Consider the following 27,061-nt stretch of genomic DNA (forward strand, 5'->3'; position numbering starts at 1 on the left):
GCCTTCGCCTTGTGCTTCCACTGTGCCCAGGGTCGTAGATAATTTTTTTTCCTGGGGGGGGGTTCAGCTTTCTCAAATTACACTAGTGCGGGGCTGGCAGGCGCGGAGCACAGGGGTGTGATTAGGGTCCGGCACACCCCGTGCGCACGCCTATGCTGCCCAGGGGCGGATTAAGTGCATGATAGGCCCGGGGCCGTCTACCCAACTTGCCCCCCCCCCCTCTATTTTAGTTTAGTTTTTTTTTGTATGAAGAGGCTGCGGTGCTTCATGAGCGCCACAGTCTCTTCTTAGATTATATGACATCTTCAGACTAAAAAAAAATACGCCAAATTGGGTCCTAAACGGAAAAATGTGGTCGCCAAATTTAAACTACATATAATTATAATAAAAAAGACATGTAGGAGAATACAGCACCACATACCTCCTACATCCAGGGACATTTCCTGTCATGTAGACCTTCTCTTTCCTCTTCTCCTCCATCTGACCCAGACCACCATGGCAAATTCTTTCAGCCGCATCTCGTCTCTACCTTTTATTAACATTTTTCCATCAACCTCCTCATCCTGGTGTCCCCACAGCGTCATCCTGCTGCCACCCCCAATACTGTGCCCGTTGTACCCCCAATGCCCCAGGTACTATACTGCTGAAAAATAGTGACCCTAATAGACATAATTGGGGTAATTTATCAAACTGGTGTAAAGTAGAACTGGATTTCCAAAAGAGCTGTCAAATATGAAAGGTGGAATCTGATTGGCTGCTATGGGCGACTGAGCCAGTTCTGCTTTACACCAGTCTGATAAATTACCCCAAATGTCCCTATAGTGTCCACAGCAGCTATAATGTCCCCTAGAGACCCCCAGTAATAATACCACCCTATATTGTGCTCCAGGTAATAATCCCTGTATAGTGTCCCCAGAAATAATAGAATTGCCCATACAGTGCCCCCCAATAGCAACACCCCCATATAGTAATTTCCACCACACTGCCCCCCACATAGTAATCCCTCCATAGTAATTTGCCCCCACACAGTAATTTCCCCACACTGCCCCCACATAGTAATCCCCCCATAGTAATTTGCCCCCACACAGTAATTTCCCCACACTGCCCCCACATAGTAATCCCCCCATAGTAATTTGCCCCCACACAATAGTTTCCCCCACACTGCCCCCATCTAGTAATTTGCCCCCACATAGCAATTTCCCCACACTGCCCCCACATAGTAATTTCCCAACACTGTCCCCACATAGCAATTACCCCCACACTGCGCCCACACAATAGTTTCCCCCACACTGCCCCCATCTAGTAATTTGCCCCCACATAGTAGTCCACTCTAATAGTGGAGCTGAAAAGAGCTCCTGGGAATATCCGAGTGTGGGGTCACTGGTTTGGCAGGCCTCTCCATGGTGGGAGGAAGGATGATCTGAGCGAGGAGTTGGCTGACCAGACTCTTGGCTACAGAGACTGGACTTGGTGGAAGAGAGGGTGATGCTTAACGACTGGAAGCATTATCTTCAGCAAGCCAACCGACCAACTGTTGGCACTGGTCTGACTTGGACAGTGTTGTCCTGCGCCGCCTAGCTTAGTTGGACATGAAGCTGGGTACGTTTTTTTATTTTTAATTAACAATTTTTATTGTTTTATCAAGTAGTTAAAGATAGCCATACATTGAGTGATATCATGTGAAATCATACAAATAATAGTTACACATGAAGGCAATAGATATGTAACATGATCAGTGTAAACCGGAGTGCGTGGGGAAAATAGTGCATATAGACAGTAATACAACCATAACAAGAGTTAGACATGGGAATCTTCGGAGGGATTGCTTCAGTGAGAGTACGACCTATGTGAAAGCATGGTTCCTGCAGCACAGGTGAGGCAGAATGGAGTAGAGAGGGGGGTCATGAGAAGTTTCTATATCTTCTCCAGGGTGACCATATCTGGAGGAAGGGAGACCTAGTCCCTAATTCCCAGTGAGAGATTTCCTCATATCTGGAGATCTGGTCGACCTTATTTACCCAGTGATCTATCTTAGGGGTTTTAGAGGAGAGCCAGTGGGAGGGCAAAAGCAATCTGGCTGCTGCCAGTAGTAGAGAGAAGAGAGGAACCTTATGTGAGCTTATTCCTCCTACCCCCAGAGTAAGCAGGACCAGGTCCGGGGTGCAGGGGAAAGAGGTCAGGGCAAATCTGATTGCTAGCTTTTCCTATTTCAGACCACCAGGCCTTGATAGGTTCGCAAGACCACCAGATGTGGAAGTAGGTAGCCTTTTCTTTGAGGCATCTCCAACAAACATCTGGAGATCCTGGTCTATAAAGACAGGTCTTGTCTGGGGTCCTGTACCAGCGGAGTAGAATTGTGTAACTGTTTTCTTGGATGCGGATGCATCTAGAGATCTTATGTGCTGCGGTTTTTTGCTGTTTTAGAAAACGAGAAGGTCCGCTTTAAATCCCTCTCCCATAGACCTATTGCAGTGGGTTTTGGACAAGAAGGAGACGTCTTAAGTGACTTGTATATTGTTCATACTGTTTTGGGAGGGGGTAGCAGATTGCCGATCGGCCTCTCAGACCAGCTAGCTTCTCTCGGGGAGGGGTATTTTTATAAGAAGAAGTGCTTTTGACCTTAGAAAGTGCATAAGCATATGATTTTGAGTGGGTAGTCCCAACTTCATGTGAAGCTCAGCTTCAGGAAGCATACAGCCATCTGAATCCAAAATGTCGGATAGGGGGAGCTTGGAGTACCTTAAGGGGATAGGACAGCTCTCTCTTAACTCTTTAGGGGCTAGAGCTGAAACATCTGTAACGAGTAAGAGAGGAGCGGGTAGTGCCAAAGCCCCACCGCTGGCCGAGAACCACCCCCAACCTTTAATGTGTTCCCAATCATGGGGTTGGGTATCAGGCTAGGTGACGGAGGTGGTCTGTCAGCCGGCAGGAGGGCTCGGGCAGGGGTGTGAAGAAAGGCATTCTCCAGGGGAAGCCATGTTTTATGGGAGGGGCTTCTAACCCAGGCCACACCCCTGGAGAGTTGGATAGCTTTCAGTTTCAGGGTCAGGCAATACCTCCGTGAGCTCTAGATTTAGTAAGCGTGTCAAATGAGATAGGTGAGCTTCTCCCTGCCATATAGATCTGCGCATCATCTTACTCAGGGCGATAGAAGAGTTTTTGGGGGTCTCAATAGGGAGTACTTGCATCAGATAGGTTAGTCTTGGAATTACCACCAGAGACATGAGGATGTTCTTCCTCCCAAACCAGGAAAGGGATGGAAAGTCCAAGGAGTCCAGCTGGGCGGCCATTGAGAGTAGAAGGGGTTTGTACTTCATTGTATATAAATCAGATAGACAGGGAGTGCGCTTCACCCCAAGACATGTTAGTTGTTGGGTGCGCCAGTTACATGCGGAGTTCTTCTGGATGGACGAGAGAACAGGGGGTGAGAGGCCAATATGTAGGACCTGAGATTTGGAGGGGTTCACTGTAAAACTGGACAGGGAACCAAAGTGACTGAGTATGGAGAGGATGGTCTCCATAGATTTGCAGGGGTTAGTTGCTGGGTGCGGTTTTATTACTTCTTTTTGGTGCCCGGCAGCGGGCACAGTGTCATTGCGCCCAGTGCCACGACCTCTGCCTGACCCATCAGCATAACGCCCACTCCCCCGTCCCTTAGTGCTGGCCTTCTTCATACTGACGGACCTTTTACTGCCCACAACAGACCGTCCTCAGGTGCAGGGCGGTATATGACACGGCACAGATCCGGGACAGTATTACTGTCATCTGCAGACACTGCTGTATGATGGCGGTTATATCTAGGACTATGTTACTCCCAATATATGGCCTGAAGCGCTCAGACGGGGCAGAGATGCAATGCGCGGCCATTAACGGTTTCTGGCGCAGACAAGAAAACTGGGTGCAGATTCAGTGGAATTTGTGTCTATGCTGATCCTCACTTTCTCCCAATATATGGCCTGAAGCGCTCAGACGGTATTCTAATGCAGAGCACGGAGATGAATGGGTTAAACAGCTGACAGCAGCAATGTGGTCAGATTCTGGGGCACAACCGGCTGTTTTCAGGGCTCTTCTTCCGCTCTCTGCCCGGATACACAGAAGGTGCTGCACAGACGGCAGAAGTCAGACGCCTTCTAGTAGGAGAGACAATGGAGAGGGGTTTGTGTCAATTAGAAATATATAAAAAGTGCAAATCTGCCCTTGAAATTGCTGCCAATTAAAAGGACTTTTGGGTCTTGGAAAGGTCTTGAGAAGAGTAATGTGCGACCCCGATCTCCCTGACCGGCAATGAGCCGACCCCGTGACCGGGGGCCATATAGCAGGACGCGCTCCGGCCAGCCAGTCACTGTGATGCCAGGAGAGAACATGGCTGATGGCGATACTTACCTGCATGGTTATTGGCTGCTAAGAAGGCGCCAGACGTGCGGGGAGGAGACTGGAGCATGGCGCTACTCGGCCGAGCGCTCGCTCATCACTGCACGGCTCGCGGCTTCTGATGCTTTGTCTCCATGAGCAGAGAAGGAAGGCTTCACAGACGTAGAGATGGCAGCAGAATGGCAGCGGGGCAGCTGTGAGCGGTGGAGGCTGCCGCCAGGGACGGTGGGTCTCCTGCTGGACTGCTGGGATCTGACAGTCTCTCTGCCTATGGAGATCAGCTATCCTCTGGCCGCGGCTTTGTCTGCTTCCCATACTACTGGTGCCGGGATATCAGGGGACCGTTCTGTTGGAGGAGGACTTCTAGAGGTCAGCGCTCTGGGCTAGCCTTACAGACACAGAAGGCATCGTCCTCCAATAATGCCGTAAAGAGACATCTCAGCCTCCTCCTCAATAGGCAGCACGGGGTCCTCCACCGGCGGCGCACGCGCTAATCCACATCTGTCCACCACTGGTATGAATGTGCGCCATGGAACGTCGCCCTGGCAGCCATCCTCCAGTAGATGAAGGCCACAAACGGTGACCCCCCATCTCAATGGGCAGGGGATTGGCAAAATATGCATTACATGGAGACTGTAATGTAGAGGCCGGTAATACGGAGGCTGTAATATAATGTGGAGGCCGGTGATGTAACATGGAGGCTGTAATGTAGAGGCTGTAATATAATGTGGAGGCCGGTAATGTAACATGGAGGCTGGAAATATAGAGGCTGTAATATAATGTGGAGGCTATAATGTAATGTAGAGGCTGTAATATGTTGTTGAGGTTGATAATATACTATGGAGGCTGTGATGTAATGTGGAGGCTGGTAATATGGAGGCTGTAATATAATGCATAGGCTGGAAATATTAAGGCTGTTATATAATGTAGAGGCTGTGATGTAATGTGGAGGCTGGTAGTATGGAGGCTGTAATGTATTGTTTAGGATGTGATGTAATGTAGAGGACAGTAATATGGAGTCTGTAATATAATGTGGAGGCCAGTAATGTAACATGGAGGCTGGTAATATTTAGGCTGTAATATAATGTGGAGGCTATAATGTAATGTAGAGGCTGTGATGTAATGTGGAGGCTGGTAATATGGAGGCTGTAATATAATGCATATGCTGTAAATATGAAGGCTGTAATATAATGTTGAGGCCGGTGATGTAACATGGAGGCTGGTAATATTTAGGCTGTAATATAATGTGGAGGCTATAATGTAATGTAGAGGCTGTAATATAATGAAGATGCTGTAAATATGGAGGCTGTAATATAATGTTGAAGTTGATAATATAGAGGCTGTGATGTAATATGGAGACTGTAAATATGGAGGCTGTAATATAATGTTGAGGTTGATAATATAATGTGGAAGCTGTAATATAATATGGAGGCTGTAATGTCATGTGGAGGCTGTAATATAATGTGGAAGCTGTAATATTATATGTAGGCTGTAATGTAATGTGGAGGCTGTAATATTATGTGGAGACTGATAATGTAATGTAGAGGCTGGTAATGTAATATGGAGGCTGTAATAGAAACATAGATGTAATGTGGTGGCTGTAATGTAAGGTGGAGGCTATAATGTAATGCAGAGGCTGGTAGTATGGAGGCTGTAATAGAATGTAAAGGCTATAATGTAATGTGGAGGCTGTACTATAATGTTGAGGTTGATAATATAATATAGAGCCTTTAATATACTGTAATATACAGTCTGGAAAAAGAAAACCACCAGCGCTTCTGAGCTCAGCCAATCAGAGGTGGAGGGCGGGGCCTGGAGTTCAGGAACAGCCCCGCCCCCAGTTCTCTTTCAGGTCCGCCCATGCTCCATATAAAGGAGGGCTCTGGGCTGAGCAGTCACTGCTCTCTGCTCCTCACACCTAGAAGATGTCTGGTCGCGGTAAAGGAGGGAAAGGGCTCGGGAAAGGCGGCGCCAAGCGGCACAGGAAGGTGCTCCGTGATAACATCCAGGGCATCACCAAGCCTGCCATCCGCCGCCTAGCTCGCAGGGGAGGCGTCAAGCGCATCTCCGGCCTCATCTATGAGGAGACTCGCGGGGTGCTGAAGGTCTTCCTGGAGAACGTCATCCGGGACGCCGTCACCTACACCGAGCACGCCAAGAGGAAGACCGTCACCGCCATGGACGTGGTCTACGCGCTCAAGCGCCAGGGCCGCACTCTCTACGGCTTCGGGGGTTAATGCTGCCGCCGCCGCCTCCGTCCTCACAGCACAAAGGCTCTTCTCAGAGCCGCCCACATCTTCCCGGGGAGGAGCTACAACTCCACTGAGGGGTTAACACCGCCCGCCCATCAGGAGATCAGCGGCGCCCTGTGCTCAGTACAGCCGGAGGTCTACATTACAGAAACCCCCCAATAATCTGTAAATCCCGATCCCCGGGTGTTCTCCACCGCAGCTACGAGACGCGCTGTGCTCGGAGACTGAGGGGTTAACACCGCCCGCCCATCAGGAGATCAGCGGCGCCCTGTACTCAGTACAGCCGGAGGTCTACATTACAGAAACCTCCCAATAATCTGTAAATCCCGATCCCCGGGTGTTCTCCACCGCAGCTACGAGACGCGCTGTGCTCGGAGACTGAGGGGTTAATCCGTCCCGCCAATGAGCGGCGCTGGTAATGGTCACATGACCGGCTCCACCTGTAAATCAGCTCAACTATAGGCGGGAAATTCAAATGAGGGACGAGATCCTGAGCTCTCCCAGCCAATAGCAGAGCTCTGGACCCCGCAGCCGTTATGTGCCCGTAGGAGCCTCGTCCTCCTGTCCTGCACTGAGCGGCCGCACAGCCTCGCCCCAGGGAGCGCCACACTGAGGAGGATGATGGGAGTAGTGATCGGGCATGGAGGAGGAGGATGAGGGGAGCTTGTATTGTAACTTCCGCTAGCGTTTAAACTGGGGGGCGGAGCAGCAGGAGGGGCGGAACTCACATCCATCTATTTAGATGAGCCGGGGGCGGGGCTAGCAGCTCTCTTCCGTCTATCAGGGCCTCGCTGCTCTGCTGATAACCGCCCCGCCCCTCACTGCGCCCCGCCCCCTGCTGGTAGTGATGATGCCGCCGCTGAGTGTACTGTGCCTGCACAACAGTGAATACGGGACTGTTCTCCCCTTCTCCGGTGGGGAGCGGGAGAAGGCGGCCACTGACGGGTTAATACTGAGCAGGCTATGGGGGCGGGGCTATAGAACTAGTACCATGGCTTTTGAAATTCCCGCTCAATTACCGTCCGGTTAGAATTCAGCTGCCGTGGACTAGCTCCGCCCCCCGGCTCAGAGAATGAATGGATGTGAGCCCCTCCCATCCTACTGCTCCGCCCACCGGCTCGGCTGATTAGATGGATGTGAGCCCCGCCCCTCCTGCTGCTCCGCCCCCCGCTCTTCTCAGAGCCCCCCCCCTTCTCTAGGACGGAGCTGCCGCATTGTGTGAATACATGGAAGCCTCATGTCCGAGGCGGATTATTCCCTCATTATAGACCACTGATCGGGAGGATGAGGGGAGTAGTGATCGTATACTCGGGAGGATGGGGGGAGTAATGATCGGCCAGAGAGCAATTGGGCAATCAGCGCAGAGCTGGAGAAGGGGGCGGAGCTATAGAACAAGTGCTTTACAGTGATTGGCTGATCTCTGGCTTTTGAAATTCCCGCTCAATTACAGTCCGGTCAGAATCCAGCGGCCGTGGAGGAGCAGTCCATTACACACAGGGGACGAACCCTCTACAGCAGCAATGTCTGCCCGTACTCGCAGCAGGTCAGGAGCGGTAAGTGCCCCTGTGTGACGCCCGTACTCGCAGCAGGTCAGGAGCGGTAAGTGCCCCTGTGTGACGCCCGGACGCCTCCACAGCGGAGATCAGCGGCATCGCCAGCTCAGTCGTACAGACCATGTGGGGGGCTCTTAGAAGAGCCTTTGGTTCCGGGGGGCACAGCAGCAGCAGCAGAGCCGGGCTCACTTGCTCTTGGCCGACTTGGTGCTCTCGGTCTTCTTGGGCAGCAGCACGGCCTGGATGTTGGGCAGGACGCCTCCCTGGGCGATGGTGACGCCGCCCAGCAGCTTGTTGAGCTCCTCGTCGTTGCGCACGGCCAGCTGCAGGTGGCGGGGGATGATGCGGGTCTTCTTGTTGTCGCGGGCGGCATTGCCGGCCAGCTCCAGGATCTCGGCGGTGAGATACTCGAGCACAGCGGCCAAGTAGACGGGAGCGCCGGCGCCCACCCTCTGGGCGTAGTTGCCCTTGCGGAGGAGCCTGTGCACTCGGCCGACCGGGAACTGGAGCCCTGCCCGGGAGGAGCGGGTCTTGGCCTTAGCCCGGACTTTGCCTCCTTGTTTGCCGCGTCCAGACATCGTCCTCTACAGCAGAGCACAGAACAGCGAGGAAGACTCTGATGTGTGTGATCCGGAGGAGCCGCCTCCTGCCGCCTTTATAGGCTGCTGCTCCGCCCCCAGCGCCGCTCATTGGGTGGATTAGAAGCCTCCAACGGAGACAAGACTCGTGGAGAAGCCAATGAGAGGCGCTGGGCGTGGCTTATGACGCGCGTACAGGTCACATGACCGGCTCCTCCTGTAGATCAGCAGCTCATTTGCAGTTGGGGACTATAGGCGGGAAATTCAAATGAGCGACGAGATCCTGAGCTTTCCCAGCCAATAGGAGCAGAGCTCTGGACCCCCTCAGCCGTTATGTGCCCGTAGGAGCGGAGCCTCGTCCTCCCGCCCTGCACTGAGCAGCCGCACAGCTCGCTGATCCGCAGCCATTCATAGCGGGAGCAGAGCTCAGCTGAAGTGTATAAGGGGAGCAGTGATCTGCCAGAGAGGAGGATGAGGGGAGTAGTGATCGGGCACTAAGTATGAGGGGAGTAGTGATCGGGCACAAAGTATGAGGGGAGTAGTGATCGGGCACTAAGTATGAGGGGAGTAGTTATATGCTATTGAGGATGATGAGGGGAGTAGTGATCGGGCACTAAGTATGAGGGGAGTAGTTATATGGTACTGAGGAGGATGAGGGGAGTAGTGATCTGCCAGAGAGGAGGATGAGGGGAGTAGTGATCGGGCACTAAGGATGAGGGGAGTAGTTATATGCTATTGAGGAGGATGAGGGGAGTAGTGATCGGGCACTAAGTATGAGGGGAGTAGTGATCGGGCACTAAGTATGAGGGGAGTAGTTATATGGTATTGAGGATGATGAGGGGAGTAGTGATCGGGCACTAAGGATGAGGGGAGTAGTTATATGCTATTGAGGATGATGAGGGGAGTAGTGATCGGGCACTAAGGATGAGGGGAGTAGTTATATGCTATTGAGGAGGATGAGGGGAGTAGTGATCGGGCACTAAGTATGAGGGAAGTAGTTATATGGTATTGAGGATGATGAGGGGAGTAGTGATCGGGCACTAAGTATGAGGGGAGTAGTTATATGGTATTGAGGATGATGAGGGGAGTAGTGATCGGGCACTAAGGATGAGGGGAGTAGTTATATGCTATTGAGGATGATGAGGGGAGTAGTGATCGGGCACTAAGGATGAGGGGAGTAGTTATATGCTATTGAGGAGGATGAGGGGAGTAGTGATCGGGCACTAAGTATGAGGGGAGTAGTTATATGGTATTGAGGATGATGAGGGGAGTAGTGATCGGGCACTAAGGATGAGGGGAGTAGTTATATGCTATTGAGGATGATGAGGGGAGTAGTGATCGGGCACTAAGGATGAGGGGAGTAGTTATATGCTATTGAGGATGATGAGGGGAGTAGTGATCGGGCACTAAGGATGAGGGGAGTAGTTATATGCTATTGAGGATGATGAGGGGAGTAGTGATCTGCCAGAGAGGAGGATGAGGGGAGTAGTGATCGGGCACTAAGTATGAGGGGAGTAGTTATATGCTATTGAGGATGATGAGGGGAGTAGTGATTGGGCAATAAGGAGAATGAGGGCAGTAGTTATATGGTATTGAGGATGATGAGGGGAGTAGTGGTCAGCCAGTGAGGAGAATGAGGGGAGTAGTGATCTGCTATTAATGAGGGGAGTGGTGATTGGGCACTGGGGAGGATAAGGGGCGTAGTGGTAATATAATATGGAGGCTGCAATGTAATGTGGAGGCTGTTATATAATGTTGAGGCTGATAATATAGAGGCTTTAATATAATGCGGAGGATATAATGTAATTTACAGGCTGGTAATATGGAGGCTGTCAATGTTGAGGCTGTGATGTAATGTAGAGGCCGGTAATACGGAGGATTTAATATAATGTGGAGGCCGGTAATGTAATATGGAGACTGTAATGTAGAGGCCGTTAATACGGAGGCTGTAATATAATATAGAGGCTGTAATATAATTTTAGCCTGTAATGCAGAGGCTGGTAATATCATGTGGAGGCTGGTAGTATGGAGGCTGTCACATAATGTGGAGGCTGTGATGTAATCTTGATGCTGAAAATATGGAGGCTGTAACATGTTTAGGCTGTGATGTAATGTAGAGGCTGTAATATAATGTGGAGACTGGAATTATGGAGGTTGTAACATAATGTTTATGCTGTGATGTAATGTAAATGACGGTAATATGGAGTCTGTAATATAATGTGGAGGCTGGTAATATAAAGGCTGCAATATAATATGGAGGCTATAATGTAAAGTAGAGGCTGAAAATATGAAGGCTGTAATATAATGTTGAGATTGATAATACAAAATGGAGGCTGGTAGTAGGGAGGCTGTAATACAGAGGCTGTCAATTAATATGGAGGCTGTAACAATGTTTAAGCTGTGATGTAATGTAGAGGCCGCTAATATTGAGGCTGTAATATAATGTGGAGGCTGTAATGTAGAGGCTAGTTATATGGAGGCTGTGATGTAATCTGGAGACTGAATATATCCGCTGTGAGCGGAGGACGAGGGCAGAAGGGCGGAGTGGAGCTCGTCTGAGGAGGAGGTGGTGGCTCTGAGAAGAGCCTTCGGGGGAGAGGTGCGGGCGGCGCCGGTTACTTCTTGGCCGCGCTCTTCTTGGGTTTCGCCACTTTCTTAGCTGGGCTCTTGGCAGCCTTGGGTTTCGCTGCTTTCTTAGCCGGACTCTTGGCAGCCTTGGGTTTGGCCGCCTTCTTAGCCGGACTCTTGGCCAGCTTCTTGGGGGCAGCCTTCGGCTTCTTGGGGCTCTTGGCTGCTTTCTTGGCCGCGGCTGGTTTCTTAGCCTCTTTCGGGCTCTTGGCCGGAGCCTTCTTGGGCTTCTTCGGGGATTTAGCGGGTTTCTTGGCCGCAGTAGCTGCAGGTTTCTTGGCCGCCGGCTTCTTCTTCTTGGCCGCCACCTTGTCCTTGGTCTCCTGCTGCTTCTTGTTGAGCTTGAAGGAGCCGGAGGCGCCGCTGCCCTTCACCTGGGTGAGGGTCCCCTTGGTGACCAGAGCCCTGATGGCCACCTTGATGCGGCTATTGTTCTTCTCTACATCGCATCCTCCGGCAGCCAGAGCCTTCTTCAGGGCGGCCAGAGACACCCCGCTGCGCTCCTTGGAGGCGGACACGGCTGTGACCAGGAGCTCGGACACGCTGGGACCGGACGGCTTCTTGCTTTTCTTGGCGCCCCCTGCTGCAGCGGCGGATTTCCTCGGCTGCTTCTTGGACTTGGCGGCCGCTTCGGCGGGAGGAGGAGGAGCGGCGGCTGCTGGCGCGGTCTCTGCCATCGTGTGAGACGTGGGGAGAAAACACAAAGACTTCTCCTGGAGAAAACACTGAGGCCGGAGCCGGGGCCGCCTCTTATATGTGCAGCGCTGCGCAGTGATTGGCTGCCGAGTTCCGCCCTCCTGCGCGTCTATTGGCTGACACTGGACACAGGCCCCGCCTTCACCCCTCTCAGCCCGGCTGCAGCTCCGCTCTCCCCTTGTGCTTCCCTGCCCGGGAGAAGAGCCCTTTAGCGGCTAGAACCGGACAGGAGAGGCCGCCTTCTCCGCGCCTTCCTCCTCCCGGACATCCCCCCTCACCGTGTGTCGCCGTCTGTGGCGGAGGAGGCCGGAGCAGGCCCCGGGATCTCCGCCACAGTCCTCCCGCTCTGCCTGACGTTCTGCACATCCGGCTGGATCCGGCCCGATGGCTCCGCTGCGGGGGCTCGTTCCCTCTCTTCCCGGCCCTCGTCCCCATCCCAGGGCTCTTTCCCACAAGGTGGGGCCGCAGGAAGCTGCTTGGACGCTGCGGGGAGGAGCTGGAGCCGCGGAGAGCCCGGGAGGGTAACACAGGCGGCGGCCTCCGCTCCCTGCCGGCTCCAGTGCTCCGTGTCCCCGCACATTCCCCGCCGCAGTGATGCCGCCTCATGTGTGTACAGGGCTCTCAGGGAGCAGAGATGCGTCTTGTGGTCAGGGCTCCGCAGATGACAGAGGACTTCTCTCCTGGGCTCCTGGCTGCAGCAGAGGGGGTGCCGGTACAATGGGGCAGAGTATGGCCCCGCCCCCCAGAAGTGTGGACCCCGCTTTACTGACCCCCGGAAACATTCTGGGGAGTAAGAAAAGTAGAGAAAACTGCCCCTATAATCCCCCTCATTGCACCTCCGTAATCTCAGTACAATACGGCAAAGTATAGTATATTATAGTATATAATAGGAAAGTACAGTACAGTATATTATAGTATATTATAGTACAGTATATTATAGTACAGTATATTATAGTATAGTACAGTATATTATAGTACAGGATAGTATAGTATAGGACAGTATATTATAGTATAGTACAGTATATAATAGTACAGTATATAATAGTACAGCATAGTATAGTACAGTATATAATAGTACAGTATAGTATAGGACAGTATAGTATATTATAGTATATAATAGTACAGTATAGTATATTACAGTATAGTATATAATAGCACAGTATATTATAGTATAGTACAGCAAAGTATAGCACAGTAGAGTCCAGTATATTATAGTACAGCACAATATCTTATAGTACAGTATTATACAGCATAGTATAGTACAGTATATTGTAGTACAGTATAGTACAGCACAGTATAGTTCAGTATAGTACAGCACAGTATATAATAGTATAGTATAGTACAGTATAGTATAGTACAGTATATTATAGTACAGTATAGTACAGCACAGTATATAATAGTATAGTACAGTATAGTATATTATAGTACAGCACAGTATAGTACAGTATAGTACAGTACAGTATAGTACAGCACAGTATAGTACAGCAAAGCATAGTACAGCACAGTATAGTATAGTACAGTATATAATAGTACAGTATAGTATATTACAGTATAGTATATAATAGCACAGTATATTATAGTACAGCATAGTATAGTACAGGACTGTATAGTACAGCACAGTATAGTATATTATAGTACAGTATATTATAGTACAGGACTGTATAGTACAGCACAGTATAGTATATTATAGTATAGTGCAGCATAGTATAGGACAGTATAGTATAGTACAGTATATTATAGTACAGCACGGTATGGTATATTATAGTATAGTACAGTATAGTTTATTATAGTATAGTACAGTATAGTATAGCACAGTATAGTATAGTACAGTATAGTACAGTATAGCACAGTATAGTACAGCATAGTATAGTATAGTACAGCACCGTATAGTATAGTACAGTATCGTACAGCATAGTATAGTATATTATAGTATAGTATAGTACAGCACAGTATAGTATATTATAGTATAGTATAGTGCAGCATAGTATAGGACAGTATAGTATAGTACAGTATATTATAGTACAGCACGGTATGGTATAGTATATTATAGTATAGTACAGTATAGTTTATTATAGTATAGTACAGTATAGTATAGCACAGTATAGTATAGTACAGTATATTATAGTATAGTACAGCACAGTATAGTACAGTTTATTATAGTATAGTACAGTATAGTATAGTACAGTATAGCACAGTATAGTATAGTACAGTATATTATAGTATAGTACAGCACGGTATAGTACAGCACAGTATTGTACAGTATATTATAGTACAGCACAGTATAGTATAGCACAGTATAATACAGTATAGTGTAGTACAGTATAGTACAGTATAGTACAGTACAGTACAGCATAGTATAGTACAGAATAGTATTGTAACGGGTCTCCTAGCACCCCGACTGGGTACCTCCGTTGATGGATGCTCCTAGTGCTTCCTGGGGGCTCCACATATAAAATGGAATAGGACAGCACAGTATAGTACAGTATAGTATAGTACAGCACAGCATAGTATAGTACAGCACAGCATAGTATAGTACAGCACTGTATAGTACAGTATAGTACAGCACTGTATAGTACAGCACAGCATAGTATAGTACAGCACAGTATAATATAGTACAGCACGGTATAGTACAGTAGAGTACAGCAAAGCATAGTACAGTACAGTATAGTACAGCACAGTATAGTACAGTATAGTACAGCACAGTATAGTACAGCACAGCATAGTATAGTACAGTACAGCACAGTATAGTACAGCATAGTATAGTACAGTATCGTACAGCACAGTACAGTACATCACAGCATAGTATAGTACAGCACAGTATAGTACAGTATAGTACAGCACAGTATAGTATAGTATAGTACAGTATAGTACATCACAGTATAGTATAGTACAGTATAGTACAGCACAGTATAGTATAGTACAGCACAGTATAGTACAGTACAGTATAGTACAGCATAGTATAGTACAGTATAGTACAGTATAGTATAGTACAGCATAGTATAGTACAGCACAGTATAGTACAGCACAGCATAGTATAGTACAGTATAGTACAGTACAGCACAGTATAGTACAGCATAGTATAGTACAGTATCGTACAGCACAGTACAGTACATCACAGCATAGTATAGTACAGCACAGTATAGTACAGTATAGTACAGCACAGTATAGTACAGTATAGTATAGTACAGTATAGTACATCACAGTATAGTATAGTACAGTATAGTACAGCACAGTATAGTATAGTACAGCACAGTATAGTACAGTACAGTACAGCACAGTATAGTACAGCATAGTATAGTACAGTATCGTACAGCACAGTATAGTACATCACAGCATAGTATAGTACAGCACAGTATAGTACAGCATAGTATAGTACAGCATAGTATAGTACAGAATAGTATAGTACAGTATAGTATAGTACAGTATAGTATAGTACATCACAGCATAGTATAGTACAGTATAGTATAGTACAGCATAGTATAGTACAGTATAGTACAGTACAGCACAGTATAGTACAGAATAGTATTGTAACGGGTCTCCTAGCACCCCGACCGGGTACCTCCGTTGATGGATGCTCCTAGTGCTTCCCGAGGGCTCCACATAATAAATGGAATAGGACAGCACCACTTCCTGGAACACATAGTCCGTGGTATGGCGGCGCTGCTCGTGGCGTCAGCTCCCGACCTCAGGGGCCCCTCAAACGTAGAAAAAACTTCAGAAAAGTCGCGGCCCTCTTGTTCTTGAATCAAAGCTTAGCGTTTAATCACACTGAAAGGATACAGCAACGTCTGGACACCCAGGTCTTTCTCAGCTACATGTGGTTTACAAGTGAAGCTCAATACTTATATAGGTGTAACATTCAATCCGGATTGGTTGAGGGGTTGTCCCCCAGAAAGGTCACATCCCCCCCTTACATATTCACCCAATCGTGTTCTAAAGTGATAATAACATTCAGTAATAAAACAGCATAACCATCTCAGCTGTGTATATAAAACCGCTAATTTCTAACGATAATTTGTTTTCCCTTAGTCCTAACCAGTGGCACAGATGGGGTATTCTGCCCCTGTGGACTGGTTAGGACAGCTGGAAGTTTTAATGAAATAATAAAAAACTGACATATACACGCCCTCCCTGCCCCCAATAAAGAGGGGAGTGACCCTCCGGACATCGTGTAATTACAAGTAGACAAAAATAACCACAATTACTTAAAAAGGGGGGGGGAATTTGTGTGCCACTGTTAGGACTAAGGGAAAACAAATTATCGTTAGAAATTAACGATTCCCTTACGTCCTAACTAGAGATGAGCGAACCCTTACTGTATAGTTCGGGTTCGTACCGAATTTTGGTGTGTCCGTGACAAGGACCCGAAATGTATATACATTTTCGTAAAAGTCCGGGTTCGGTGTTCAGCGCTTTCTTGGCGCTTTTTGAAAGACTGCACAGCAGCCAATGAACAAGCGTCATACTACTTGCCCCAAGAGGCCGTCACAGCCATGCCTAGAAACAATGGGACAGGAAAAAGGGGGAGGAGAAGAGGCACAGAACAACAATGCCTGTAACCTAGCAACTATTACAGTAAGAGCAGATATATACAGTCCACAACACACCGCAATACAATTTAACCGAACCCATAATAACACACATAATATTAAAGACGGCCTGAATGCAATCTGCTACACAGTCTTAAAGGGGCATTGTTCCTAAAAGTCATAACATGTCCACGGATGGCCCTTAAAGGGCCAGTAGCAGCAATATAAAATACCACATGCCCAAATATTGCATTCAAACGTACAAATTCACCAGGGGCCATAGTCAGCAGGTAGGAGGCGGGCAGCCAGGCCTCTCCAATGCCCAGTGGCAAGGCGGGTTTCGCCACAGCGAGATTAGGCAGGGATTTACTTACTGAAGTGATCGATATACAGCTGTGTATCATACAACCTCTGCTATTCAATTGCTCACTGTTTTAAGGCTGCCCACTTTTTTCTGGGGTGATCGGCGGCCATTTTGTGTCTTGTGGTGCGCCAGCACAAGCTGCCACCAAGTCCATTTTTAACCATCAATAGTGTTTTTTGTTTTTTTTTGCTATATCCTACATCAGGGGCTTGGCTGTGCTTGCTATTTTATTGAGGGGTAAAATACAATTGCCAAAATAGCAGTACCCTAAATCTGGTGTTTCAGCTGTGGCTAGCCAATTGTAATACTGTCTGCTGTCTGCCGAAGCACAGTTTTTGTTTTGGGTTGAATACAATTCCCAATTTAGCAATTCCCTAAATAATTGTTTTCTGCTCTATCAGGCGAAGGTTAAATCTGTCCATAAAAGGGTAGATTAGATTGAAGGTGCTGATAGGGTCATCCTCAATAACTTCACACGCTACCGTGCATTTCCAAGTCTAATTCTGTCCGTAAACGTATACCTGTCACCCAGCGCCTAAATACTAGGCCTACAATTTATATTCAGCTAAATCTGTCATTACTGCTGTGCCTGTATTAGTGTAATACGGTACCTAAATAGATAGCCAGATAGTGTTAGGTGTCTGTAAAAAAAGGCCTGAATTTGAATTCAATACATTGGGCCAAATAATATTTTTCTTATTGTGGTGAACGGTAACAATGAGGAAAACATCTAGTAAGGGACGCGGACGCGGACGTGGTCGTGGTGGTGTTAGTGGACCCTCTGGTGCTGGGAGAGGACGTGGCCGTAAGCAGCCCGGGGTAAACGTCAGCAGGCCGTTCTGAAACTCATATGTTTGGGGGACAGGCCCCACACCGCACAGGAGTTGTGGCGGGGTATAGAACAACAGACCGACGACTGGTTGCTGCCGGTGAGCCTCAAGCCCGGCCTGGGGGTGTGCAATAATGGGCGAAATCTCGTTGCAGCTCTGGGACTAGCCAGTTTGACGCACATCCCTTGCCTGGCGCATGTGCTGAATTTGGTGGTGCAGAAGTTCATTCACAACTACCCCGACATGTCAGAGCTGCTGCATAAAGTGCGGGCCGTCTGTGCGCGCTTCCGGCGTTCTCACCCTGCTGCTGCTCGCCTGTCAGCGCTGCAGCGTAACTTCGGCCTTCCCGCTCACCGCCTCATATGCGACGTGCCCACCAGGTGGAACTCCACCTTGCACATGCTGGACAGACTGTGCGAGCAGCAGCAGGCCATAGTGGAGTTTCAGCTGCAGCACGCACGGGTCAGTCGCTCTGCGGAACAGCAACACTTCACCACCAATGACTGGGCCTCCATGCGAGACCTGTGTGCCCTGTTGCGCTGTTTCGAGTACTCCACCAACATGGCCAGTGGCGATGACGCCGTTCTCAGCGTTACTATCCCACTTCTATGTCTCCTTGAGAAAACACTTAGGGCGATGATGGAAGAGGAGGTGGCCCAGGAGGAAGAGGGGTCATTTTTAGCACTTTCAGGCCAGTCTCTTCAAAGTGACTCAGAGGGAGGTTTTTTGCGACAGCAGAGGCCAGGTACAAATGTGGCCAGACAGGGCCCACTACTGGAGGACCAGGAGGACGAGGATGAGGAGGAGGTGGAGGAGGATGAGGATGAAGCAGGTTCACAGCGGGGTGGCACCCAAAGCAGCTCGGGCCCATCACTGGTGCGTGGCTGGGGGGAAGCACAGGACGATGACGATACGCCTCCCACAGAGGACAGCTTGTCCTTACCTCTGGGCAGCCTGGCACACATGAGTGACTACATGCTGCAGTGCCTGCGCAACGACAGCAGCGTTGCCCACATTTTAACGTGTGCAGACTACTGGGTTGCCACCCTGCTGGATCCCTGGTACAAAGACAATGTGCCCACCTTACTTCCTGCACTGGAGCGTGATAGGAAGATGCGCGAGTACAAGCGCACGTTGGTAGACGCGCTACTGAGAGCATTCCCAAATGTCACAGGGGAACCAGTGGAAGCCCAAGGCGAAGGCAGAGGAGGAGCAAGAGGTCGCCAACGCAGCTGTGTCACGGCCAGCTCCTCTGAGGGCAGGGTTAGCATGGCAGAGATGTGGAAAAGTTTTGTCACCACGCCACAGCTAACTGCACCACCACCTGATACGGAACGTGTTAGCAGGAGGCAACATTTCACTAACATGGTGGAACAGTACCTGTGCACACCCCTCCACGTACTGACTGATAGTTCAGCCCCATTCAACTTCTGGGTCTCCAAATTGTCCACGTGGCCAGAGCTAGCCTTTTATGCCTTGGAGGTGCTGGCCTGCCCGGCGGCCAGCGTTTTGTCTGAACGTGTATTCAGCACGGCAGGGGGCGTCATTACAGACAAACGCAGCCGCCTGTCTACAGCTAATGTGGACAAGCTGACGTTCATAAAAATGAACCAAGCATGGTGTTACGACACTCACCGCCAGGTAGATGAAGCCGCCGTTTAGTGAATAAGCCCCTTTCTCCAGAAATGCAGTTTTTAATCCAGCCGATCGTCAAACTCCCGAATGGAGCATACGAAGTGGCAACTCCCGATCAGCAATTCAGTCGAACTCCTTACACAGCTAGCAATAAACGAAAGCGCTGTCCCAATAATAAATCCCTCCACAAACGAGACCAAGCTCCGTCTTGAAGGTCAAACAGGAATCAATTTTATTGAGGGCTACCCGCCCGTATTTATGCAGGTCCCCATCTGGTGGACACGCCCCTAGGGGACCAGAATGGAGACTGTGACACAAGACAGACATGCAGCACTACAGAACAATACATCCCCACAATGCATCATGGTTTCCTCCTCTCTGCCCTGGAGACACCCGAGGAGTAATCTAATTATCTCTCAAGACAGAGGGAAATCACAAATACACATGTGGGGACAACAGAACAGAAATCACCATTTAAACACACAATGGGACAACCCTTTTTAATACACAGACATTTAACATCCCAAAATGGCACAAATTAGACCAGGAGTTCAAGTTAGTTCAAGTCCTTTGTGAACAATGAGGCCATTTAGGTTAACTAGCAGCACACTCTTCTCCTGGGTGGCCGTCCGTTCGGTAGTTTCAATCGGTATTTAGGGAAACACACGAACAGGGGCATACGGACAGGAAAACCAGCGAAATGAAGGCAAACAGACGAACCAGCAATATAGGTCTATACAGATGGATCCGTCACACATGGATCCCACAGGACCTGTCCATCCCTTGTGCAGATTAGACATTAACTACCTCCCCTTAACCATATATTATTGTACTCCAGGGCACTTCCTCATTCAATCCTATTTTTATTTTCATTTTACCATTATATTGCGGGGCAACCCAAAGTTGAATGAACCTCTCCTCTGTCTGGGTGCCGGGGCCTAAAAATATCTGACAGTGGCCTGTTCCAGTGGTGGGTGACATGAAGCCTGATTCTCTGCTATAGGACCTCTCTCCTCTGTCTGGGCCTAAAAATATCTGACAGTGGCCTGTTCCAGTGTTGGGTGACATGAAGCCTGATTCTCTGCTATGACATGAAGCCTGATTCTCTGCTATGGGACCTCTCTCCTCTGTCTGGGTGCCGAGGCCTAAAAATATCTGACAGTGGCCTGTTCCAGTGGTGGGTGACATGAAGCCTGATTCTCTGCTATGACATGAAGCCTGATTCTCTGCAATGGGACCTCTCTCCTCTGTCTGGGTGCCGGGGCCTAAAAATATCTGACAGTGGCCTGTTCCAGTGATGGGTGACATGAAGCCTGATTCTCTGCTATGACATGAAGCCTGATTCTCTGCTATGACATGAAGCCTAATTCTCTGCTATGGGACCTCTCTCCTCTGTCTGGGTGCCGGGACCTAAATATCTGACAATGGCCTGTTCCAGTGGTGGGTGACGTGAAGCCTGATTCTCTGCTATGACATGAAGCCTGATTCTCTGCTATGATTCTCTGCCTGATTCTCTGCCATGAGACCTCTCTCCAATTGATATTGGTTAATTTTAATTTATTTTATTATTCATTTTGATTCATTTCCCTATCCACATTTGTTTGCAGGGGATTTACCTACATTTTGCCGCCTTTTGCAGCCCTCTAGCCCTTTCCTGGGCTATTTTTACAGCCTTTTTAGTGCCAAAAAGTTCGGGTCCCCATTGACTTCAATGGGGTTCGGGTTCGGGGCGAAGTTCGGGTCGAGTTCGGATCCCGAACCCGAACATTTCCGGGAAGTTCGGCCGAACTTCTCGAACCCGAACATCCAGGTGTTCGCTCAACTCTAGTCCTAACCATTGGCACAGATGGGGATTTTGCAAGTAGAAACCCCCATGGGAGGGTCCTCATGCCTGGCGGAAGATAACACTGTCCGGCCAAATGAGGAATAACTATGTATTCTAGTATCCACTCTATAGTGTGAGATATAAGTGGAGTGAGAACTCCAAGAAGCTGACTTACAGATCACGTCCAATGGGATCGAGCTTCTCTCTGCAAAAGAAGTGGCCACTGCTCGAGTAGAGTGGGCCCTTACAAATTCAGGGGGCTCCGAGCCCTGAGACATATAAGACTCCCGAATTGCCTCTTTAATCCAGCGACTGATGGAGGGCTTAGAGGCTTTCCTCCCCTTATGGGTACCGGAAAAAAGGATAAGGAGGTTTTCATCCTTCCTAAATACCTTGGAGCGTTCCAGGTAAATCTTAAGACATCTCGAAATGTCGAGGGTATGGAGCCCTCTTTCCTCAGAGGAGGGGGGTGGAGCCAACGTTGGCAGGGAGATCACCTGGTTAATATTGTCAAAGGAAGGTGAAAGTAGGCAAAAATTTGAGAAGTACCCGATCCTGCAGGAACTTTGTATAAGGCTCAAAGGCAGAAAAAGCCTGGAGTTCCCCAACTCGCTTTGCAGAGGTAACAGCCAACAAGAAGGTGATCTTCCAGGTCAGGAACTTGAATCCCGCCTCCTCCAGGGGCTCAAAGGGGGGAGATGATAACCCCCTGAGCACGACCGATAAATCCCAAACAGGGATAGGTTTGATTACTGTAGGCTTTAATCTTGAAGGCTCCCTTCAGGAATCTCTTGATAAGGGGGTCTTGAGAAATAGCTCTGTTGAGACAAGCAGAGATTGCTGAAATCTGCACTTTAAGGGTAGCTGGTGATAGCCCCCTGTCCAGACCGTCTTGAAGAAATTGGAGAATTATTGGGATGGAAGCTTCAGCGGATGTTTGCTGATGCCTTGTACACCAGGATGAAAAGATCTTCCAGATTCTGGAGTAGGCCTTATTGGTAGCTTCTGATCTGGAGTGCTCTAAGGTTCTCAAGACAGACCCTGATAGCCCTTCTATCCTTGGAAGGGACTGGTCAACCTCCAGGCCGTCAGGTTGAAGATTTGAGGAGATCTGGGTGTCCCCCGACACCAGTACTCTCTTTGGGGGAAGCCTGAGAAATTGACCCCGACTCATCTGTAAGAGTTGGGTAAACCAAGCTCTTTTTGGCCAGTATGGGATAATGGCGATAACTGATGCTTGGTCCTGCCTGATTTTCATCAAGACCCTTGGTATCAAGGAAATTGGAGGGAAGATGTAGGCCAGCCTGAACCTCCATGGGATTGACAGAGCATCTATAGCCACCGGGTTGTCCTCCCTGTAAAGGGAGCAATACCTCTCCACCTTGGTGTTGAACCTCGTTGCCATGAGATCGTTCTCTGGCATGCCCCACTTGAGTGTTATCTCCTTGAAGACCTCTGGATGAAGTGACCATTCTCCGGTTGGAAGACCTCGGCTCAGGCGATCCGCAATCACATTGAGAACTCTGCGAATGTGAACATCTGATAAGTGGGTGAGGTTCCGTTCTGCCCAATCCAATATCACCCCTATCTTTCTCAGGAGACTTTGTGACCTCGTGCCTCCCTGCTTGTTGATATACAGCACAGCGGTCATGCTGTCTGTACCTTCACTGCCTTCCCTCGAATGAAGGGAGCAAAATGAAAAAGAGCTAGTCTGATTGCTCTGATCTCCAGGAGATTTGATGACAATAACCTCTCCTGAGGTGTCCCAGTTCCCTGGACTGTCATGTCCTGAAGATGCGCACCCCAGCCTACTAGGGTAGCACGGAAGCACTGAAAAACTATAAGGAATAAAATAGAACATGTAAAAAACAAATAAAAGTGGCCAAACTAGAGACCGAGAGATTAATTGCCAAAGAGAGTAAAACTAACCCTAAAATGTTCTTCAATTATATAAATGGTAAAAAGTATAAATCTGAAGGTGTCGGCCCTTTAAAGAGTAATGAGGGGGGGAGTCGCAGAGAGCGACGAGGAGAAAGCAAAGCTGTTAAATATTTTTTTCTCCAATGTATTCACTGAGGAAAATAAACTGTCAGATGAAATGCTGAATGTTGAAATAAATTCCCCATTAAAAGTGTCCTGTCTGACCCAGGAAGAAGTACAACAGCGACTTAAAAAGATTAAAATAGACAAATCGCCAGGACCAGATGGCATACACCCCCGTATCCTAAGGGAATTAAGTAATGTCATAGCCAGACCCTTATTTCTGATATTTGCGGACTCTATACTGACAGGGAATGTCCCACAGGATTGGCGCATGGCAAATGTGGTGCCAATATTCAAAAAGGGTCCAAAAACAGAGCCCGGAAACTATAGGCCGGTAAGTGTAACATCTGTTGTGGGTAAACTGTTTGAAGGTTTTCTGAGAGATGCTATCTGAGAGCATCTCAACGGAAATAAGCAAATACCGCCATATCAGCATGGCTTCGTGAGGGATCGGTCATGTCAGACTAATTTAATCAGTTTCTATGAGGAGGTAAGTTCTAGACTTGACAGCGGCGAATCAATGGATGTCGTATATCTCGACTTCTCCAAAGCATCTGACACTGTACCACATAAAAGGTTAGTATATAAAATGAGAATGCTCGGACTGGGAGAAAACGTCTGAATGTGGGTAAGTAACTGGCTCAATGATAGAAAACAGAGGGTGGGTATTAACGGTACACATTCAGATTGGGTCACTGTCACTAGTGGGGTACCACAGGGGTCAGTACTGGAGGGGTCACTGTCACTAGTGGGGTAGCTCAGGGGTCAGTACTGGAGGGGTCACTGTCACTAGTGGGGTACCTCAGGGGTCAGTACTGGAGGGGTCACTGTCACTAGTGGGGTACCTCAGGGGTCAGTATTGGAGGGGTCACTGTCACTAGTGGGGTACCTCAGGGGTCAGTACTGGAGGGGTCACTGTCACTAGTGGGGTACCTCAGGGGTCAGTACTGGAGGGGTCACTGTCACTAGTGGGGTACCTCAGGGGTCAGTACTGGAGGGGTCACTGTCACTAGTGGGGTACCACAGGGGTCAGAACTGGAGGGGTCACTGTCACTAGTGGGGTACCTCAGGGGTCAGTATTGGGCCCTATTCTCTTCAATATATTTATTAATGATCTTGTAGAAGGCTTGCATAGTAAAATATCAATTTCCGCAGATGACACTAAACTGTGTAAAGTAATTAACACTGAAGAGGACAGTATACTGTATATATATATACTACAGAGGACAGTATACTGTGTATATATACTATAGAGGACAGTATACTGTATATATATACACTACAGAGGACAGTATACTGTATATATATACTACAGAGGACAGTATACTGTATATATACTACAGAGGACAGTATACTGTATATATACTACAGAGGACAGTATACTGTATATATACTACAGAGGACAGTATACTACTACAGAGGACAGTATACTGAATATATATATATATATATATATATATATACACACTACAGAGGACAGTATACTGTATATACACTACAGAGGACAGTATACTGTATATACACTACAGAGGACAGTATACTGTATATATACTACAGAGGACAGTATACTGTATATATACTACAGAGGACAGTATACTGTATATACACTACAGAGGACAGTATACTGTATATATACTACAGAGGACAGTATACTGTATATATACTACAGAGGACAGTATACTGTATATATACTACACAGGACAGTATACTGTATATATACTACAGAGGACAGTATACTGTATATATACTACAGAGGACAGTATACTGTATATACACTACAGAGGACAGTATACTGTATATACACTACAGAGGACAGTATACTGTATATACACTACAGAGGACAGTATACTGTGTATATATATACTACAGAGGACAGTATACTGTATATATACTACAGAGGACAGTATACTGTATATATACTACAGAGGACAGTATACTGTATATATATACTACAGAGGACAGTATACTGTATATACACTACAGAGGACAGTATACTGTATATATACTACAGAGGACAGTATACTGTATATATACTACAGAGGACAGTATACTGTATATATATACTACAGAAGACAGTATGCTATATATACACTACAGAGGACAGTATACTGTATATATACTACAGAGGACAGTATACTGTATATACACTACAGAGGACAGTATACTGTATATATACTACAGAGGACAGTATACTGTATATATACTACAGAGGACAGTATACTGTATATATACTACAGAGGACAGTATACTGTATATATACTACAGAGGACAGTATACTGTATATATACTACAGAGGACAGTATACTGTATATATACACTACAGAGGACAGTATACTGTATATATATATATACTACAGAGGACAGTATACTGTATATATATACTACAGAGGACAGTATACTGTATATATACTACAGAGGACAGTATACTGTATATATACTACAGAGGACAGTATACTGTATATACACTACAGAGGACAGTATACTGTATATATATATATATATACTACAGAGGACAGTATACTGTATATACTACAGAGGACAGTATACTGTATATATACTACAGAGGACAGTATACTGTATATATATATACTACAGAGGACAGTATACTGTATATATACTACAGAGGACAGTATACTGTATATATATATATATATATATATATATATATAATACAGAGGACAGTATACTGTATATATACTATAGAGGACAGTATACTGTATATATACTACAGAGGACAGTATACTGTATATATACTACAGAGGACAGTATACTGTATATATACTACAGAGGACAGTATACTGTATATATATACTACAGAGGACAGTATACTGTATATATATATATATATATATAGTACAGAGGGCAGTATACTGTATATATACTACAGAGGACAGTATACTGTATATATACTACAGAGAACAGTATACTGTATATACACTACAGAGGACAGTATACTGTATATACACTACAGAGGACAGTATACTGTATATATATATATACTACAGAGGACAGTATACTGTATATATACACTACAGAGGACAGTATACTGTATATATACTACAGAGGACAGTATACTGTATATACACTACAGAGGACAGTATACTGTATATATATACTACAGAGGACAGTATACTGTATGTATACTACAGAGAACAGTATACTGTGTATATACTACAGAGGACAGTATACTGTATATATACTACAGAGGACAGTATACTGTATATATACTACAGAGGACAGTATACTGTATATACACTACAGAGGATAGTATACTGTATATATATACTACAGAGGACAGTATACTGTATATATACTACAGAGAACAGTATACTGTGTATATACTACAGAGGACAGTATACTGTATATATACTACAGAGAACAGTATACTGTATATATACTACAGAGGACAGTATACTGTATATACACTACAGAGGACAGTATACTGTATATACACTACAGAGGACAGTATACTGTATATATACTACAGAGGACAGTATACTGTATATATACTACAGAGGACAGTATACTGTATATATACTACAGAGGACAGTATACTGTATATATACACTACAGAGGACAGTATACTGTATATATACTACAGAGGACAGTATACTGTATATATACTACAGAGGACAGTATACTGTATATATACTACAGAGGACAGTATACTGTATATATAATACAGAGGACAGTATACTGTATATATACTACAGAGGACAGTATACTGTATATACACTACAGAGGACAGTATATATAT

General features: G+C 47.1%; 2 protein-coding genes across 3 annotated transcripts; both read right to left on the reverse strand.

The window, feature by feature from the left end:
- Nucleotides 1-8,355: 8,355 nt before the first annotated feature.
- LOC120982674 (histone H2A type 1-like) lies at nucleotides 8,356-8,754 on the reverse strand. Its single transcript, XM_040412932.1, has one exon. It carries the CDS (start codon nucleotides 8,752-8,754, stop codon nucleotides 8,362-8,364), a length of 393 nt encoding a protein of 130 aa, XP_040268866.1. The 3' UTR covers nucleotides 8,356-8,361.
- A 2,615-nt stretch (nucleotides 8,755-11,369) lies between these two features.
- Nucleotides 11,370-12,059, reverse strand: LOC120982645 (histone H1A-like). 2 transcript variants are annotated; one of them, XM_040412903.1, is made up of 2 exons: nucleotides 11,523-12,059; nucleotides 11,370-11,483 (listed from the first exon to the last, which is right to left on the reverse strand). In XM_040412903.1, exons 1-2 carry the CDS (start codon nucleotides 12,057-12,059, stop codon nucleotides 11,370-11,372), a joined length of 651 nt encoding a protein of 216 aa, XP_040268837.1. The 2 variants fall into 2 exon arrangements, with proteins under 2 accessions (XP_040268837.1, XP_040268836.1); XM_040412902.1 differs by having other exon boundaries at nucleotides 11,370-12,059.
- Nucleotides 12,060-27,061: the final 15,002 nt, after the last annotated feature.

This window comes from Bufo bufo (genome assembly GCF_905171765.1).
Source record: "Bufo bufo chromosome 1 unlocalized genomic scaffold, aBufBuf1.1 SUPER_1_unloc_1, whole genome shotgun sequence".
Classification (NCBI taxonomy): domain Eukaryota; kingdom Metazoa; phylum Chordata; class Amphibia; order Anura; family Bufonidae; genus Bufo; species Bufo bufo.

What these genes read in the sequence shown, in the direction of transcription:
- LOC120982674 (XM_040412932.1), bottom strand. Translation starts at nt 8,754, where the DNA reads ATGTCTGGACGCGGCAAACAAGGAGGCAAAGTCCGGGCTAAGGCCAAG.
- LOC120982645 (XM_040412902.1), bottom strand. Translation starts at nt 12,059, where the DNA reads ATGGCAGAGACCGCGCCAGCAGCCGCCGCTCCTCCTCCTCCCGCCGAA.